This window comes from Triplophysa dalaica, chromosome 25, assembly GCF_015846415.1.
Source record: "Triplophysa dalaica isolate WHDGS20190420 chromosome 25, ASM1584641v1, whole genome shotgun sequence".
In the NCBI taxonomy this organism is placed as follows: domain Eukaryota; kingdom Metazoa; phylum Chordata; class Actinopteri; order Cypriniformes; family Nemacheilidae; genus Triplophysa; species Triplophysa dalaica.
Window position 1 is genome coordinate 1,993,487 of NC_079566.1, and position 19,457 is coordinate 2,012,943.

General features: G+C 38.4%; 1 protein-coding gene across 3 annotated transcripts in view; it reads right to left on the bottom strand.

Moving 5' to 3' along the window:
* Positions 1 to 19,457, bottom strand: part of arid1ab (AT rich interactive domain 1Ab (SWI-like)) — a 57,216-nt gene that overhangs the window by 12,869 nt on the left and 24,890 nt on the right. For 2 of the 3 annotated variants that reach the window (XM_056740949.1, XM_056740947.1), the window contains exons 4-8: positions 18,687 to 18,803; positions 4,010 to 4,250; positions 3,790 to 3,864; positions 2,036 to 2,200; positions 1,405 to 1,711 (exon numbers count right to left, since the gene is read on the bottom strand). In XM_056740949.1, coding sequence (XP_056596927.1) covers positions 1,405 to 1,711; positions 2,036 to 2,200; positions 3,790 to 3,864; positions 4,010 to 4,250; positions 18,687 to 18,803 — 905 coding nt within the window. The remainder of the gene's footprint in view (positions 1 to 1,404; positions 1,712 to 2,035; positions 2,201 to 3,789; positions 3,865 to 4,009; positions 4,251 to 18,686; positions 18,804 to 19,457) is intronic. The other variant, XM_056740950.1, reaches the window with a different exon arrangement.

Genomic DNA, 19,457 nt, shown 5'->3' on the forward strand with positions numbered 1-19,457 from the left:
CCCCAAAATTCAACTGATTACTGCAATTTTCCATCTGTGAGTCTTTGAGAAAAAATGCATATTTATTTTTACAGCCTTCTTTGCTCATATTTACCAAGGGTACCAATAATAGTGGAGAGTACTGAATTATACCATTATATGTATTTCCCACCCAAGTTTTGCAAGAGCCATATGAGCCGAACTCCCGACCGTGATAATATCATTAGCCAGCGCTGTTGCTTCTGTAGCTGGATTGATAAATGTTATGCTCCGGTACGTGATCAAAATGGCGAAAATCTCTAAAAGATGACGAGGGCGCGGCACATTACTGATATATAGAATCGTGCAATCGATTAATAGATGCCTCCTCATTCTGAGGTGCATGAAAACAAACTGTTCAAAAATCAGAGGGGGCACGATTATTTTATGTTATTGATCACAAATGATATCACATCTTACACAAGAAACTACCCCAAAAGAAAAAAATCAAGATATTATCATTATTATGTAAAGAGACATTGCAAAAAGTAGCTTCAGAAAGAAATATTTTGATTCAACATTTATTGCACAAACCTTCGGACCTTGAGGACAAGTAAATGATGAGTGATTTTTGGGGTAAACTAAACTTAATGTTTTAATTAAAATGGAAATAAGAAATTATTATAATTTTATAAAATTACACTCTAAATAAGAAACTTAAACTGCCAGATGGTGGTGGAAAAAGTCGTCTGGTTAAGTCATCCGTCCGCAGAACACAACAGAAGATATTTTGAAGAATGTCAATTGGCTGTTTGGTTACCAATTTTTACAACACAGATGAGCAAGAAAGAAGAGACTGGCTTCTATACTAGCATTAGCAAAGTTATTCGCTCAATAAGCACCAGTCCTTTGAACAACAGTAACCAATAAAATAAATAAAACTTAAAAATAAAACTCTCCTAAATCTCAAAGATAAATCAAGAAAAAATAACTACGTTCTTCTTTTTATTAAAAACACGTTACTTGCAACCACAGTTAATAAAAATGGAAAAAACTTAATAAATTGAATCTCCTAATTCAGTCAGATGCACAGCATGCTGGACACTACAGATCAACTGCAAATTTACAATAAAAATACCAAATTAGTCAGTTGTAAACGTTAACTATTACAACTTTGACAAAAAAATTGTAGATTTCTTTCTTTCGTTTTTTTACGTTATTGTAAATAAAATTTTTTGAAAAAAATCAGGTAACCCACTCTATTAAGTACATTTCAATAATTTCTTTTCGTAAAACCTACTTGGGCACATAATCAATTTTACAGAGTATTACATTTAATGCACTTACACAAATACAGTTTATGTCAGGGGATTTCCTAGTAGCGACAGCCAGGACAACTTTGTTTCACTGCCAAATTTAAAAAAAGAGCCCCATGGTACACTCTACCTGTGTATCGAATTAGATGGGCCGAGGTGCATGCCAGCTGCAGCAGGATCCTGGGGCTTCCTGTTTATCCCAGGTGGCGGACACATCCCAGTTGTCGCCTGAGGGGGCATTCCGCCCATGTTGGGGCCCATGCCAGGGCCGTAAGGCCTTGCCCCCATCTGCCCCGGGCCCATCCTTCCAGGAGGCATTCCTGCATATGGCCCACCTCCACCCTGCCCTGCCATAGGATTCATTGTGCCGCCTATTCCAGTACCACCAGGGTAGTTCGCATTGGGCATACCTCCATAAGCTGGCGGCCTTGGGTAACCTGTGTGGAAACAGAAAAGGTTAGGTCAGTACTGGCTAATGTAAAAACCCTGTCTGTCTTTGTTTGTCAAGAATAAGAGTGAGGACAAAAGAGGTTTATACATCTGAAAGACATTTCAAAAGCTGAACCACTACTTATAATGGAAACAGCACATATCAGGACATGCAGGACATTTTTGTTTGTTTGTGAAAAAGTTGACGTCACCGAAAGATGTCAACAACAGGAGGGAGAAATATATAACCGTTTAGAAGAAGATCTTTTAATGTAAAGATAATGTGAGCAGTCACCAGACTCTATATGTCTTGTTAAATGAACGTCTCTCACCTTGTGGTCCATACTGGCCACTCTGTGGTCCATAGTTGCCCATGGAGTTGTTTTGTGGATAGGTAACAATCCCACCATGCATTTGACCTCCAGAAGATTGCCGTGGGGATAAAGTTGATCCTGATTGAGGAGAGCCGTATGGCATCTGAGGGGTTCGCACATATACTGAAGGGGGAGAGGATGGCATCACACTTTAATAAACTACCCTTGAGAGTGTTTTATTTTCACTGAAGCTTTGTGCTGATCATAGTTGGTATGGTGTGGTTCATTTAGGTGGTGTGAAACAAACCTATTGGTATAACATGTGATTACTGATTTAGAGTCGTATTTTTTGAGTGGGATTTACTGCGCAAAAAAACAGTTTATTTCAATAGTATACCGAGAAGTATCAACGATACACCTTAATCGTTAACGCTAGAATTTATTCGAGATAAAACTCTCCAAACTTAAAGGAGCTGTATGTAATAATTTCAAATCAATACCTTAATATGTTCGTAGCCATTTAGGAAACGTGCTAAGTTCATATGTCCAAAAAACAATGCTAAAGTCAGTTATTTCACTGAAATGTGATTTCCGTGCAGGAATGTCTGTTTTTGTCTTGGCCGCCCACTGACGATTTACCCACTAGTGTATTTCGACAGCTCGGTTACCAGTTGGTGACATTCACAGCATATTGCAGCAAACAAACGATCTGGGTCAGAGCAGATTCCACCAGGAGGAGGGGCGGTGAAAACGCAATGCGGGGATAACCCTTCATCAAAGCAGGGTTTTATAACCACGGGTAAAATGCGTGATAACCCCGCTTCAAAATTCCAAGTGTGAAACGTTTGTTTACCCGGGGTTAAAAGCGGGGTTTAGACTGAAGATAACCCGGGGTTAAGTGCAGTGTGGAAAGCCCTACAGTGGCTAATGTTATAAGGGACGTTAACAGTGGATGTGTATTAGCATTGGCTCTTAAAGTGAGAGTAACCCAATAAACCTGTTGTTTCCTCTGGTATAATAATCTCCTTATTACAAAAAACACTTCACAGTAGTGGAGTTGAAATGTGTATAATACAGTGACAAAATTCAAACCTCATTTTCTATTGATCTTTTTTCTTTTTTATAAAAAACTTTTTAAATGTTACAAGCACAAAGTGTAACTATATAATTTAATGAACAACATATCTGGGAAAGAAAAAATATTTTGAATAGCCTTTATTAGGGTCTTTTTTCACAGTCCCTGGACAATTTGCTTTTGGGTTTTCAGTGCATGGAGAGCAAAAACTCTTATGCTTTCAGGTTAATAAGGAAAGGAGCCACATAATAGGGACGTTGTATAAAACGTTGTATTAGGAGGAGGATATTTTTGGAAGTTCACAATTCATTTATTACGGTTCTTAACATTGCTTTTGTGACTAAACGTAGAACCTGTAGACAATACGACACAATGCCAAGTCAACCCAAATGAGTTTGCGTACAGTTTTTGTGCAAATAACTCTATAAAAACTACTTGTAGAATTTCCTGAGATGTTTCATCAGTTGATGAATTCATTTGGACAAGGCAATGAAAAGCTCCAAACAAATAAGTCTGCGAATACTGAAGCAGCAGGGAAAACACTTACACCCCAGCACCAGACATTGCTGCATTTACCCAACTATGACGACCTGTGGCTCTGTGAAGGTGGAAGTCAGAGAAGGGTCCATTGTGAAGGCAGAGGAAGAAGTCAAGTCATCTTCTAACTAAAGATCACATGAAGAGAAACATGGTTTACCTCTATCCTGACCCATTGAGGAATGCAGTATGCCATCTGACTGCACACTGGAGGGTCTGGGGGGCATCTGGTTTCCTGTAGTTGGATAGCGAAAAAGCATAAATAGCTAAATTAATAAATAGGCATCTTTGGATAATCTCATGCATTAAGCCCAAAACAAAAACATATTGCTAAAACTTTCACTTGATAGGAGATGAAATCATATCAATAAACTTCACACCTGGCATGGCTCCGGGGGAGAGTGGTCCTGTGCGTGAGGCGGGTCCACTTGCAGGTGATCCTACAGGTGAAGGCGAGGGATTGCGGATGCCCGTCATGTGAGGGGAGGTGTGGGGAGAGAAGGGTGACTGTGCTGGGTTGCTTTGTTCACCCTGACTGCTTGATACACCTGATGTGCTCACGCCCGGACTTAAAGCACCCTCAGTGCCTGTAGGGAGATCATCAATGGAGCCTGACAGGTCCTGCAAAGACAGAGGAATAAAAAAGTCAGTTATCTGAACAAACGAAATTTCAACACAACTTGTCATACACCTATTGTTTAAGAGGTGGAATGATTTGACAGGACAAGTAGTGACCCTTTTTATACCCTCCAAAGAATTTTTACATTGTGATGATGAGACGTATACAAGGCAACACTTTTCACGTTCTCTTGATAGAATGTTAAAATGTACTAGAATCAGCAAAAACAGTTCAGCCAAGACAACAACTACTTGTGAATTATTACTATTTATTATACGGTGAATAAAAAAATATTGACATGTATAACACAACAAGATTAAGTTATGCATAAATAAATAAAAATGAATGTCGTGTTTTTGATTATACACATTTTGCCCATTACAAAGTGTTTTCTGACACTAGCGCCATTGAAACAAGCTTGAGCAATGAGCAGCGAGCCCATTTGAATTGCGATGCTGAAATCCATCTGGCAGTCAGTCATAAAGCCTCCCAGTGGAGAGGCGCTTGTGTGCACAAGTGTGTGTGGGAATATTTACACACTAAACCGTCGTCACATGGAGTGCATGTGTTCTGCAAAATTTTGCAAGCTCATCCGCCAGCCAGATCAGAGAGAGAAAAGAAAAAAGTGGGAGTGGAACACACACGCAGTCCGACTGGAGCTCGGCCAAGTTTTCCCATAGAAATCACACACTCACAGACTGGCTGTGGCCCCAAAGTCGGTGGTTTTGCACTTGAAACTGCGCCCGCTGCTATTTTTGGGCCATGACCTGCTGGAGGAACCCCAGAGGGAGAGACAGGAGGAGGACGCTGATTCAGACTCCTGCCACACACACACACACACTGCCAGAATGTCTATGAAGAGTTTTTATACGACCCAGGTCTGCTCTCCTAACAGGAAACAAAAATGTATTTGTGCATGTGTGTTTATGTTGGGATGAATCTAAAAAGAGATTCCTGTGTACGCGACTCATGAGGAAAGTGTTTATTACCCAGAAGTATACAGTAACCCCGGAGTCTCTTAATGTGCCAAAGTGTGTGTATATGACCGCAACACTTGTGTGGCTCAAGAGAACAGGAAGCAATGGTTCTCTGAGGAATTTGATCTCAAGCATCACTGATCCTAAAGAAGATATATTAATTAATAGACTTGTAACTGTAACTAGAAACAGACAATTACGTAATTCTTTTCTATTATGGAGCCAGATGATAAAAGGCACACTCCCTAGATTTTGTGGAAACAACAGGAAAATTGTATTTACAGGTAAGTTATCAAAATTAATTATTGAAAGGTTATATTATTGAATAAAACAAGAAAAACGCCAATGCACAATAAGGTGGACAAACAGAAAGTCAGGTAGTCCTTAATCTGTAAATGTAAAATGTATAGATGCACCCAAAAATAAAGACAATTTGACCTTCAAACCCGGTCATCTAACTACTGAGAGTTAATGTAAAAGGGGTCTAATGGCGCGAGTACTTGTTTTTGAGTGTTATAAGTTGTACATGCATGTATTAGGCAAATGAAATTGCACATATAAAAGTGTCGGAACAAAAGATGCATTGGAATCTAAAAGCGAATGCTCATCCAGACCTGGTGATTCAACCAATCACTACGCACTGGTTAACTGGCCAATCATAGCACACCTCGCTTTTCAGAGCGATGAGCTTTATTAAAAATCTGCACGTTTTAGACAGGCGGGACAAAGAGGAGATGCAAACATGCACGATATGTGGAAAATACAGCGTTTTTTTCCTTTAAATTGTGTATACACATTGCATTATATCTAAAACCATAACATTTCTTTCAGCCATGTTATATCACCCCTTTAAAGATCGGGTAACACACTCAGTTTCTGTCAATCTTACATTATTCTTAAGTACCTTTACTGTAGTATTGCATACATTGTATCTTCGAAGAGTATTTAGTTTTATCAAATTTATAAAAGAGAGATATAGCTGAACGATTATTTCCGGACAAACACGAGCTGCTAAAGGTGGGACTAGTGGGGCGGGTGGGATGGAACTACAGCACGAGCAAGGAACACATCATCCCTTCGTGTTTTGTACATTATGCACGTACACGCCATTTGCCAACAAAACACAGCGTGCGGTTCATGTCCAGCATCTTTTAGCACTGGGACCATAGCATCTATCATAAATCCAGCGATATATCTACTGTTTATATAACATCCATCACTGAAATGACATGAACAATAAACTACTGATCCTAACAAAATTATGTAATTATTTACAGAGACATAAGCGCTATACATGTGTCATCCTGTCCCAATAAAGAGAGAAACATTTTGTCCATTCAACACATTTTATTCTCATAAGTCGTATGAGAAAAACGTAATACCAAGAACTATAATACAATAAACAAAAGTTTTTTCATCATAATGGGTCTGTCAGTATTAATATAAAAGTCACTATGGGCATCATTGTTTCACATACACCTAGGGATGGGTACCGAAACCTGGTACTTAATCGGTCCCAGGGCTAAATTATAAAAGACCGAAGTATCGATAAGCTCTTACGTTAACGGTTCTGCTGTCGGTACTGGAGAAAGAAAAACATTTCCTATTTATTATTGCTAAATAAACGTTAACTAGCATATTTTAACTGACCAACCAGTTCTTTCATTTACCTGCATTTTCGTTATTTGCAATCTCGCACGCGAAATGTCCGTCTGTCCCACGCTCGCGCGCACACAACACAAGAGCTTGCAAGCACACAAAACCAAATCTCGCGTTTAATAGAGTGACGATGGCGGAGAGAATCAAACGGTCTAAAGTATGGTTACATTTCACTCGAGTGGATGCAGACAATGCTCATTGCAAAAAGTTCAACAAGATTTTTGCTTGTAAGAGCGGAATCACTAGCAATCTGGCAAAATAGCTAAAGTGCATTATGTGCAGACAGAGAAATGCAAAGTTTTCGACTGCCTAGCTACTAGTTCATCATCCACGTCCTCAGGTACGTATACTAGCCAAGCAGTAGTGGTCGACCGATTATCGAATTGGCCGATTATCGGCGTCGATATTAAGGATTTAGCCGATAATCGATATCGATCATTTTCAAAGCCGATTTGCCGATAAAGTCGTTTAATTTTGAAATGCGCTTTTTGGCTCTGACGCAGCCAAGGATTTAGCGAGAGCAGTCGGAACACGTCACTCTAGGGGTTTGCCTAGAGTAATGCCCGCCCACTGCCCCTCTGATTTGTTGGGACTAAGTCACGAGTCCGGCCAATCAACACGGGAGGCTGCGGAACAGAAAGTCTTTTTTCACTGTCACATCGAAAGCGCTGCTTCGGGTTCATGCTCTATGAGGTAAAGCAGCATCAGACGTTGAAATAAATCTCAATCCACTGCACTGAAGATGCAAAACACTTCAATATAATAAGTGCCTGAATTTCGGAGCAGCTTTGCGGGTTTCCTGCAGGTTCCGCGGGATTTACGCATTATTATCATGTAGATATAATTCACATCCTCAGTATAACAATGATTTGCTCTGCAAGCGAGCAGCACACTGCACACGCGTTTCTTGTAATTGATCGAGCTGGCGTTTTGCACGTCACTTAAAAGGACGCCATTTCAAAAATACAACACATTTTAAAGCATAAAGAACTTGAATCGTCGGTCTTCAGTCAGAGCGCTCTCATGCTCATGTTATAGCTTCATGAAAATATTGCGGTCTTTTCAACAACATACACAATAAAGCTATGAAGGCAATTCAATTATTTACACTTAATATATAAATTCAAATTGTGCTAGTTAATCCAATGATTAGCATAATGATTAATTGAAAAGTATTGTATGCAATGTTAAAGTCATCAGAACATATTTTTTTCCATAAATAAATAAATATAATTTGTTACATTCAATTCATTTTTTCATTTGTTGCTTGTTGTTTTTTACTGTGTTGCTTGTGGTTTACAAAATGTTCACAGAATTCTGCTGGGTGCTCCCTTCTTTCTTTTATTAGTATTAATATAAGTGTTATGATTAAGATTTCTCAGTCAGAATTAAAAATATTTCAAATGTTTCAGAGTAGGGCTGCAACTAACGATTATTTTAATAATCGATTAATCTGTAAATATTTTTTCGATTAATCGGATAAAAACATAAACCAAGAAAAGCATTAATTTCCAACCCTTTATTCAAAAACAGAATTAAAATCTTTAGAAACTGCACAAACATGTTGCTCATTGAACATCCCTGAGCTGTTATAATAATAATAAAATAAAAATGGACTAATACAAAAACATAAACATGTATGCTTTACATCTGCCAAATATATAGACTTTTTTAAAATAAAAGTGCCACCTGAGCTGCCAGAACAATAAATAATTTATAAAAAATAAAGAACAATACAAATCAGAAAATTTGACAGGATTTGTTTGAATGTCAGAATTGTTCTCTACACTACACTGCAGACAGACACTCGCAGATGCACACACTCGCAGACACACACACTCACAAACTCTCACACTGAAACACACACACACTCTCTCTCAAATTCACCTGAAGCTTATTCATTAAATTATTACCATCATTTTAGTAAGTGCAAGCTTCATTTATACACCACATTTTAACAAAGATTAAGATGACCGAGTGCTATAAAAGAACTTTAAAATTAAATTAAAATGTACAACACACACAAATATATTTGTCAATAATAACCTATATGGGACAAAGCACAGAATAAACACTGCAAACATTGCTTTTCTAACTTAGTAGTTTTGTCCTGTTGTCAGTCCAAATATCAAAAAAATCTTAAATCAAGATACATTTACTAGACACATGAAATAGCATAAGAAATGATGTCTTGTTTTCTGAAAAAACACCTCAAAATTAAGTGATTGTTTGCTTAAAACAAGCAAAATTATCTGCCAATGGGGTACGAAAAATAATTTTTAAGCCATGCCATTTTTCTTGTCTAGTAATCTTGATTTTTTTAGATACTTGGACTGGAAACGAGACAAAATTACTAAGTAAGAAAAGCTTTTTGTGCAGTGTAGCTATACATGACAACAGATTGATAAATGAATGGTTCAAAAAAGGCTAGTGAATAAAAACGTGTCTTTATTCTTGCAATGCAAAGTGCAAAGTAACTATACCAGCCCTGCTTTACTTCTGTTATTAACGTGCTAATGCTAACTTGTCATGCTTGCCAAGCTGGATAACGAGTAAACATCCGCACCAGGGACATTACGTTCTTCACTTCAAAACGGAACCAAAGTACGATTCCGTAATGACTTAACCTGCTGTTGAACTCCCTTCCTCCTCATCAAAGACTCCAACATGTTTGCGTTTCAGGTGCTGGATCATTGCCCGCGACACAACGAATCGATTATGAAATTCGTTGTGAACTCTTTTAGTAATCGATTTTTATCGATTAAATCAATTCGTTGTTGCAGCCCTATTTCAGAGCATGTGTTCTTAATTTCTATATAAATTTGCGTTTTTACACCATATATATATATCGGTTCAAAATATAGGTTATCGGTCTAATTTGCATGGAAATAATCGGTTTCGGCCTGAAAAACGCATATCGGTCGACCTCTACCAAGCAGTCTTCCTAAATAACACGGACATAAACATTGCATAAGGTTTCTTTAAATTAGTATGTAATAATTTAATAAACAAACATCACATAAAAAAATAGCCTACATATAAATCTTTAGAGTATTTTTTTCTGCAGTAGCCTAATTAAATCTTAAACTTTAAAAATGCTTTCACAGTACTGCATTTAAAATGGATGAATAATAATAAATTATGCTTAAGAAATTATAAAGCAGAGCTTACCTAAAAATTAATTTGTAGTGATGAAATACATAAACTTTTTGTGTGCGTGTACATTGCAAGAGGTTACAAACCTGTATAACTTTTAAGCCCAAACAGAGTTAACTACATTATGTAAAGCTCCAGTTACAGTGAACCAATCCACTCCAGCATCTGGTCCAATTATGGTTATTATTAAACAACAACAACAACAACAACAACAACAAAAAACACAAACAAACTTAGGCCCACATGCATTTTATTTTAATTCTCTATGAATAATAGGCGGGTATCAGTCATCTTTTACCTGCATTAAGATATGTTAGGTCAGTAAAGAATGTTTTAAATAGTGAAAACAACTTCAGCTTTAGTTTTGTCTACATAAAAAAAACACAACAAAAGTACAGATAAGAGTACCGTTAAAGTACCGGATCAATAAGTGGTATCGATAAGTAGTAATACCGTTAGAACCTTAACGATACCAATCTCTACATACACACGGTGAGGAAAATAGTTACGACTATTCAAACACTGTATAAAATATTATCATATGAGGGGAACACTGCCTGAGATGTTTTATTAAAGCAAGTCATAATGAAAGGGTGAACATGGGTTAAGTGAGCATGTTAAAAGGGGATCTATGGTTAAGAACAAAGTGAATATGAATATGTGTGAATGTGTGGTTATGGTTGCTTTTCCTCTTTTCACATGCACATATACACACACAGACACTAACTTCTCCTCACCGATACACACACACGCCCATTCATCTGTTGCCAAAACACTGGACTGAGGTAGCGAAAGAGAAAAATGGGACAGAGAAAAAAATGCCACGCACGCTGTGAGGGTGCCATAGCAACCGTCTCCACGTGCTTGACACATTAGTGCCAAGTAGAATCTGCCCCCTCTCTTTTCACATTTATCTTCTCAGAGCGGCCTAACATCAATGAGCAGTCTCACAACATAACGCTGCCTTACAGTCAACCGTGAGCACAAAGCATTGTCACATCTGGATACGTGTCGTGTGTGAAGTCCCTTAGTTACGTATCTAAGGAAAGAGGCACGCACGTACACAGGTTCATCACAGGTTGCCCCAAAAATCATAGTGCAAGATTTGAGGATACAAATGTCTCCTCCAAGATTTAAAGCAACAACCATGGGTAGCAGAAGCTGTGCAGACAGTCAGCCATGAGGGGGCACTAACACCCCACAAAATGTGAGTGTAATGGGGAGAGGCCCCTGCGTATTAGCACTCATTACAGGCTCACATACAGCTATTCCTCAGATCTCACTGATCATCCTTACAGCAATCCCTATCCTTAAGCATTAAAACTAAAATCATATAACTTATCCCATACCATGTTCTTGACAGTAAAGACACCCAATCGATGGTTCTCAAACTGTGGACCCCTGATGGCCACCGGGGAGCGACAGTTTTAGGAAAGTTCAGCCTTACATAATTCAATGTTTTAAAGTAAAGTAGACTTGTCTGTCTGATAGTAGTGGTCTCAAGTGACATTTTGTGTTTAAATGTGGCACGGAGCAGGGCAAGCGTTTTCAAACATTCCTATTGAAGCGAGCTTCAACCTTTGCGAGGCGATCGCAGAGCAGAGGAACGCCTGTCTGGACTGCAAGCGTGAAGATGAGCTTCCATAGAAATGAACTAAAAACGGTCGCTCTGCTTCGCGAGCGGCGCAATAAAAAGACTAGAATCTATTATAAACTGAAATTCTGTCCCTGCTGGATGAAGCGTGATGAGAAGAGACAAACCACTTGTGCTTAACGGTTTCTATTTCGCGCCGCTCACATGTGGTGTAGACAGAGTTTATAAAGAATCAAACCTGTTGTACACTTGTATGTACTTGAGTTGATTTGGTGTTGCACATCTTGCACTTGACTGTTTTTTTATCTTTTTATCAAAGTGAAGCCAGATATCAAACCACATGCCAGTCTGAGCTCCGGTCTGTTCTCTAGACCGCAACCAGGGTAGATTTCAGCACTTTGCTGGTTAAATATAATTTTTTATTGTAGTTTTCTTAAAGGTCCAGTGTATGAAATGTAGCTGCATCTAATGGTGAGGTTGCAAATTGCAACCTATGGATCACTCCACCCCTCCCTTTCTAAGCACTATGGCGGCTGACACAGGACTTAAACTGTGTCTACACCGGACGTGACACGACAAAAGACATTAGAAACGCGTAAGAACCCATTATAATTTTACAATACATTTTATCCACACTGGAGGGCGGCCTGATGCTACAATCCATCCACCTCTGTGGCAGAATTACAGGATCACATACTGACTTTGCATCTATCCTACATCGTTTTGAGTCTGCTTCAGCGGTTTCGTGCGTACGCGGATATTTCTTGAGACGACGGCGTGAAAAAGAAAAAAATTATTGGATCAGGCTTCGTGGATATGGCCTTAGAGGGGTAAATAAAAACATGTTTTCACAGGCATCTGGACTCATCTACTGTCTCTCCTGAATGTGACACAGTGGGGAGGGGTGCCATGAGACGTGTGTGCATTGGGAGGTCTTTTGTGCGGGTCACAATAGTAGCGGGAGCCACAGATGCGCTGGTTAGAAAGGCAGCCGCCCTGTCTGGAGAAAAACAGACAAGGTGGATATTGGGGGGGGTGGGTGCCTGACACAGAAAAAAAGAAAAGGAAAAAGCTGCCTGTCTCCAGAGCTTTACTGCTTCTACAGCGGAAAGTTCCCAGAGAAAGCAGTGCCACAAACACAGATTCAGCAGGGAAAATGCTACAGAAACATCAGAACCAATATCGACAAAAAGCAACAGGAATTAAATAATTATATTAGTTAACTTTTTTGCACATAGCACAGGTGCTACAGAGGTTTAAAGTTTTGTAGCACAGGCCAAATACTTGTAGCACTAGTATAAAAAGTGCAGTTCATCACATAAATAGGCAAGTAAATGACAAAGGACAACAATGTTACATATAGATGGATAAATTAGCCATATCATTTTTAGTTTTTCCCAAATTCTAATTATTTGCTTTTTAATTTTTCAAAATTCTTTTAAGTGTTTTGCTATAAAATAGTTAATACATTTGTCCATAAAAAGTACTAAAATATAAATTTTAATATTTTTTAATTATTTCACTGTAGAGAAATTATTCGGTACTATAGTATTGTTTAACCTTACTATAGTAAATATTGAAGTATACTACAGTGTTTACAACCGTTTATAAATTTACAAGTACATTTTTTTTCATGTGTTTCAAAAAAGGCAGATTTTTATTTTGACGGGTCGTCGCGAAGACCCTCAAGGTTTAGTGTGTGTTTGACGGTAGCTTCACTCAAACAGTGAAACGCTTGATAAATAAAACTTAAAACAACACTATGGGTAAAGTTCATGTGTTCATGCCCTCGCATAGTGAAATACAGACAAATCCACGACTGTCACGCTTGTAACATGTTAAACTGTGCAATTCATTCACTCGTAAACACGCAGGACAAGCAGATGACATATTTAAATAGTAGAATTCCACGATTCCTTCCATGTTTTCCCACATCGCACAGATCAGGGCAGATAAATGGAATCAATGCAGCCGGAAAAAAGTTATTTTAATTGCAAGTCTCATAAATATTATGCTCATTATAGTAGTATAAAGAATATGCTTACATTAATAACAGTTTCTTAAATTGAATATAGATGGACTAATATAGATGCGAAGCTTCTTGTCCGGTATGATAATCCCTTAACTTGCATGCCGCTTTGTTTGTTTACATTGCACTGAAAACCCAACTGTGAATATACATGGCTGTTGGTCTCACTGCCATAGTTAATCTATTGTGTCGTGGCCTCCGTGTCTCTGATAAGTACGGCTCTTTAAGCTGGTGTAACTTTGTTTTAATTTTGTTCAAGTTGCAACGTTTCCGTTCCGCGCAACAGAAACATGTGGTTTACGATTAATTAACCATGACGTTTTTGAGGGCGGTTAATAGTTAACCTCGGAATTCGCTGCATCCCTATTTCAGACTAAAGCGAATGCTTATAATGTTTGTTCATTATTATTCTTAACGAAAAACTCAATCATGAAATTATTATATTAAACATTTATTAAAAATACAGGACGGATTGTTTGTACGGATTGTGATTAATTGAAGACAATTTTCTTTAGAAAGTAGTTTATGGTTGATTATTATTTTAGTACAATGTCAAATGAGCTTATATTAAACAGAATGTGACATGACCTGAATAACTCGTGAACTGTCAATCGCGACTGTAGCTTGCGCTGAAAGGCATGCACCTTGCAAACTCTTGCGTCTGTTGCCAAACTGAACTTTCTTTCATTTCTATATAAATGAAAAACAACTGTATGCGGGTGTATGCTGACCACTGTCTAAACACTGTTTAAAATGACTTCCGGCCTATACAGAAATATGGCGAAACATTGCGAACCAAACATAAACACTGGATTTATACAATTCAAAAACAGGAATGATGTGAGAGGCAGCAGAGGGAATCCTAGAGAGAGGGAGAGAGTGCTGCAGTGAGACATGGCCTTTGTGTGTGTGTGTGTGTGTGTGTGTGTGTGTGTGATAGAGAGAGAGTGTTTGTGTGAGAGAGAGAGAGAGAGAGAGAGAGAGAGAGAGAGAGAGAGTGAGAGAGAGAAAGAAGGACCTAAAGTGGGTGTGTGAACAAGAGAGCGGAAGACAGAAAGGAAAAAGAGAGAGACAAAGCAACAAAAAAGGGGGCAAATTTAAGTCAAGTTTAAAAAATTTTTTTAAATACTGTAGCTTTCTTAAATCTAACTCGTCTCAATTCCATTCATTAAACCAATGCATAGAATGAGGGAACAATCTAGTGAGTGCAAGCGCAACACAGAACGGACAACATGAGCAACGGCCCCTGAATCTGAATAAGCCACGTGCACACAGGAAGACCCAGAATAGCAACAGGAAACATGCCCCAGACTCTGAATACTGCAACAGCAGAGCTGCACAAAACAGGCTGAAAGCTGAACTCAAATGCTGCCTTGGCTAGTGACACTTTGATAAAGGCCGGAATACACTAAGACTTTTGCTCTGATTTTGCCCAGATTTTCAGTCTGGATTTGCAGCAGAAAGTCTGAGCTACCCTGCAGATTTTAGGGCATAGTGTGCGATTCCCCTGTTTTTCTCTGCAAACTTTTAAAAAGCCTGCAAGTCGCGTTGTGTATAGCAGCCTTGAGACAAAAAAAATGTAGTGTCATTTCAAAACATAATTGAGTTTCAACCAGACTGAGTGAATCCTTAAATTACTGCTCTACGTGTGTACAGAAAACTCCCAAATTCAAAAACTTTGTAAACTGCCGTTGCCAGAGTTCCAGACATGTTCATTCATTGCGATGCAAAGCAACGATAATCAGAAAACCAGATGAACCTGTCAAACTGGTTCTCATTCACTTTTGTTCATGAAGTCTCCACTGAACAACCAACAAATCAACAGTCAATATAAATATTTTTCAACTGAACTTAGATGCTATACGGAAGGCGATATTTTGACAAACTCACTGTTGGTTTGGGTTGTTTATACAACCAAACTTTGTTTCTCTGCATAGTAAGATCATTAGGATCCAACTAGTTTGTCACACAGTTGGATAACTTGTATCCAGGTCAGGTGGCAAGTTGTTTTAAAGGACCAGTTTATAATTTTTTGGAGGATCTATTGACAAAAATGCAATATAATATAAACTTTTATTACCTTAGAATGAGCTGTTTCTACCTACATACACCGGGGCTCCCCCAAATATAATTTGTCAAGTGCTGTCAGCAATCTTAGTGTTTCGAACGGGAGGGATGGAGTGTAATACTTAATAATGTTGAAAACCAGCATGTTCAACTTGAAAACACTGACTCGGTACTTCCGCCTATGTCAAGCATGAACTTTTTTAACGTAATTATGCATTGCAAAACAGAGAAGGCGAGAATTTATGCATAAAGCATATGCCTTATTTTATTTTTTAGAAAATGGTCGATTGTTTCGCTAGACAAGACCCTTATTCATCGTCTGGTATCGTTTAAACCCCTTTATACCACGGCGCTGTTTAATGCTTCATTCTGATTGGCTAATGAACGTTCGACGTGTGTGCATTACTTTCAGTTAAACGCACACCTATGAAGTAGTTCCAGGTTTGTCGACCGAATTACAGTTCCATATCAAGTTTAACTTAAGTGTAGCCTAATGTCCACCACTGAATATGTATCTAGCAACAGACAAAGTGACCGGCAAATTCCATTGTCTGATAAGAAATAACTATTAATATTTATGGACACCATAAACATTTTATCAACAATGGCCAGAGCATTGCACAGGACTGTTCAGACGAAAAACTAAAGCATATATTAAAGGTAAGAGCAAACTACATGACACAATCAGCAGATTAAAGATAAAACACAAAACACAAAAACAACATCTTAAATTGTCTGTGGAATGTGTAAACGGGACTTAAAACACACAGCAGCAAGCTTTCTATGCCACTGTGAGAACCGCAGCTGGCGCAGAAATCTCTATGTCACTTTATTCTCTTAATGATTTTCCTATACGACAGGGGTGTTAAATAGGATGAAAACAAATTTAATATAGCCTAGATACTTGTCTTTTCTCTCTCAGTGACGTAAACACATGTGCGCTGTCTGTTTTCCTCTCGTTTGTGGAAAACTGCATATGCAGGCTCAAGCAACGGCTTCAGATGAGATGCGAAAGAAATAAGTCCCACCAGCAAGTACATTCATGGAAAATACCATGCATTTTAAGATTAAACACCGGAACAACGTATTGTGGTGTAGTAACCGTGGTATAAGCGGAATAATTGACTCCGTTCTGTTCAATTAATCGACAGTTAATGCACACCAGATGTGTAACTTTTCAGCCCACAACAGCCAACTGAATTAACCAGTCTTACTAAATGAGCAAAGCTAATTCACATCTTAGATTCTCTGTGGTTCACTTTAAATGATTCAATGATCTCTAGTATTGGCTAGTCAAATGAGTCATTCTTGAGTGAGTCATTCTAAACACAATGTGCGTTCATACTGGCGGACTAGCTGTGTACAGTATACGCTGATTCAACAATCCAACTGCACAGCTAAAGACATTACAATGATGCAAATCATGTTAATTTAAGAAATTTCAAGAAATGAAACGTACTTGGATGCAAAACGACCAACAATGAAAGACAGCTAGCTCTTGTTCTGCAACTCAATGAAACAGCGCCGCTACTGTGGCATGATGCCGCAACTGCAGTTACAAATGACAGACTGTTAAATGCAGTATCTTGTGAAGACAACAGACATAATTTTGCCATGAGCCTGAGGCGGCACGACATTTGACATAGGCGGCCGTATCCAATTTCTCAATGCAGGAAAAACACTGGCATTCATTTTAAGTAAGGGGAAAATCCATATGTCTTTATTTATGCGTGTTACAAGGGAACCGTGAATCTGTGCACTGTTGTAGTAACATAATTGCAGAAGAGTCTAAACACATACAGTTGAGTAAAAGAGGAAATCTTGTTTAGCAGTTATTTACAGTCTTACACAAAACTAAGATCTAAAGACTTAAATCCAATGCCATAAATGCTGAAAACTTTATAACTCAGCATTTAGGGATTCCTCAGAGCCCGTCCTTGTAGCAGTTTGGAAGACAGTGAAATAAATTAATTTCAGTCGAGTTGGTCGATAAAAAAATCTTGTGTACGATAAATTACCACTACGTCAGGATGCTTAAATCGAGCTGCTATGTGCGGTTTTTAAATCGCTGTGATTATGCAAAATGCGATTATGTTTCATTCATAGTTTGTCCGCAAAGAACGGCTCTGTGAACGGTAGGAAATGCTGATCGATCTAAAATCCTTGAGTGTTTGAATGCATTTGAAAAAGCAACACCCGTCAAACATCATCATTATAAATATACTTCATGTGTAGTGGTACTTCTTCTGCAGGGCATATTTGGAGTTTCTGTGTGAGAGCGCCCTCTGGCTTGCAGATGCAGCAGAAATTAACTATACTTCACTGACAAGCTGCCCATAATAAAATTCGGACAACCGTCTAACTCCTGAAGCCACGCAAAGCCAACTTATCCAAAGTAGAGATGTCCCTTTAGACAAATTCCCATAATAATTTAAAATTAATTAAAATTAACGATCAATTAATCGATTACTCCTTAATATTAATACTGCAGTATGCCTCTTCACATATAGGTATTACAGTGCGCAAATGCCACACAAAATGCCGGCGTTCTCACCTGAATAAAACGTTTTCTAAGAATAAATAAAAGCCAGACTTGCGCCTCACAAACTCTTGCGTCCAATTTCCAAATTAACTTTAAAAATGCAAAACAAAGGTGTGTTGGTAGCCAAGAAATGTAACAAGTGGGTAGCCATTGCCTTTTTCAATGAGTCTGCTTTGTGTTTTGCTCAATAGCCGCACACAAAGATCGCAATATTTGAAAACTAAGGCAATATTCTGTGCAAACTAACAAGTGTAAGCGATGTTTGTGATTATGGTCAAGATCTGCAGATAAAAACCATTAACTAGGTCCAGGACCCCCATCTAGACTCTCCAAGAATGTGGTGCCACTACCACAGCAATTCCTGTATTGAGAGCTCATTTGATCTAAAATGCTTAAAGCCAGTGTGGGACTCACAGGAAGGCTGGAAGGTCGTCCCTGCATGTTGTCTTCTGGACCACTCTTACTGGACACCATTGGCTGGTTGGAAGAAGGAGTAGATGACTGGGAACTATAGGAGTCTTGAGACAGCTCCTGGGAAATTAATACAAAAACAAATTGAGAAACATTGACTTAGTAATTAACTTATAAGTCTTTTCCCACCTTGACTCATGTTGTCATGACTAAGTCAAACATTGCAATAGGGCTTTACAAGTCATAAATGTGTAGAGAAAATACAAAAACTGTTCAGTCGTCACACACCACATTTAGGTATATAATGCCATCAACAGCCTGCCGTTATGAGTAATGTGTCGGGTAAATTTCAAAGTCAGCACTGTCCTGCCTCTGGAGTTTATCTCCAATTCGAGTGCACTGATGCGAAGCATATATTTATATATACACATACTGTACATACAAACGCTACTGTTTCAGCTTTTGCGGTTGAAAGGCAGATACATGAATTGGCCGGGATTTGAGACATTGCCAAACCATCCAGAATACAACATCGGCTGAGGCAAGAAAAATCAAACTAATGTTTCAGTATTCACTGCAGTTATCCACCAGTACAAACATGATTTTATCAGTGTACGACGGAGCAAATAGCATTCCCTTATGTCATCATTATGTTCAGCTTCCATATTATTCCAGCTAATATAGCTGTCTGCATGTAGTGACAACACCATTTCTGTCGTTTAAAATGATGCATCACACGTACCCATGACATTTATAATGATGATCTTTCTGCGC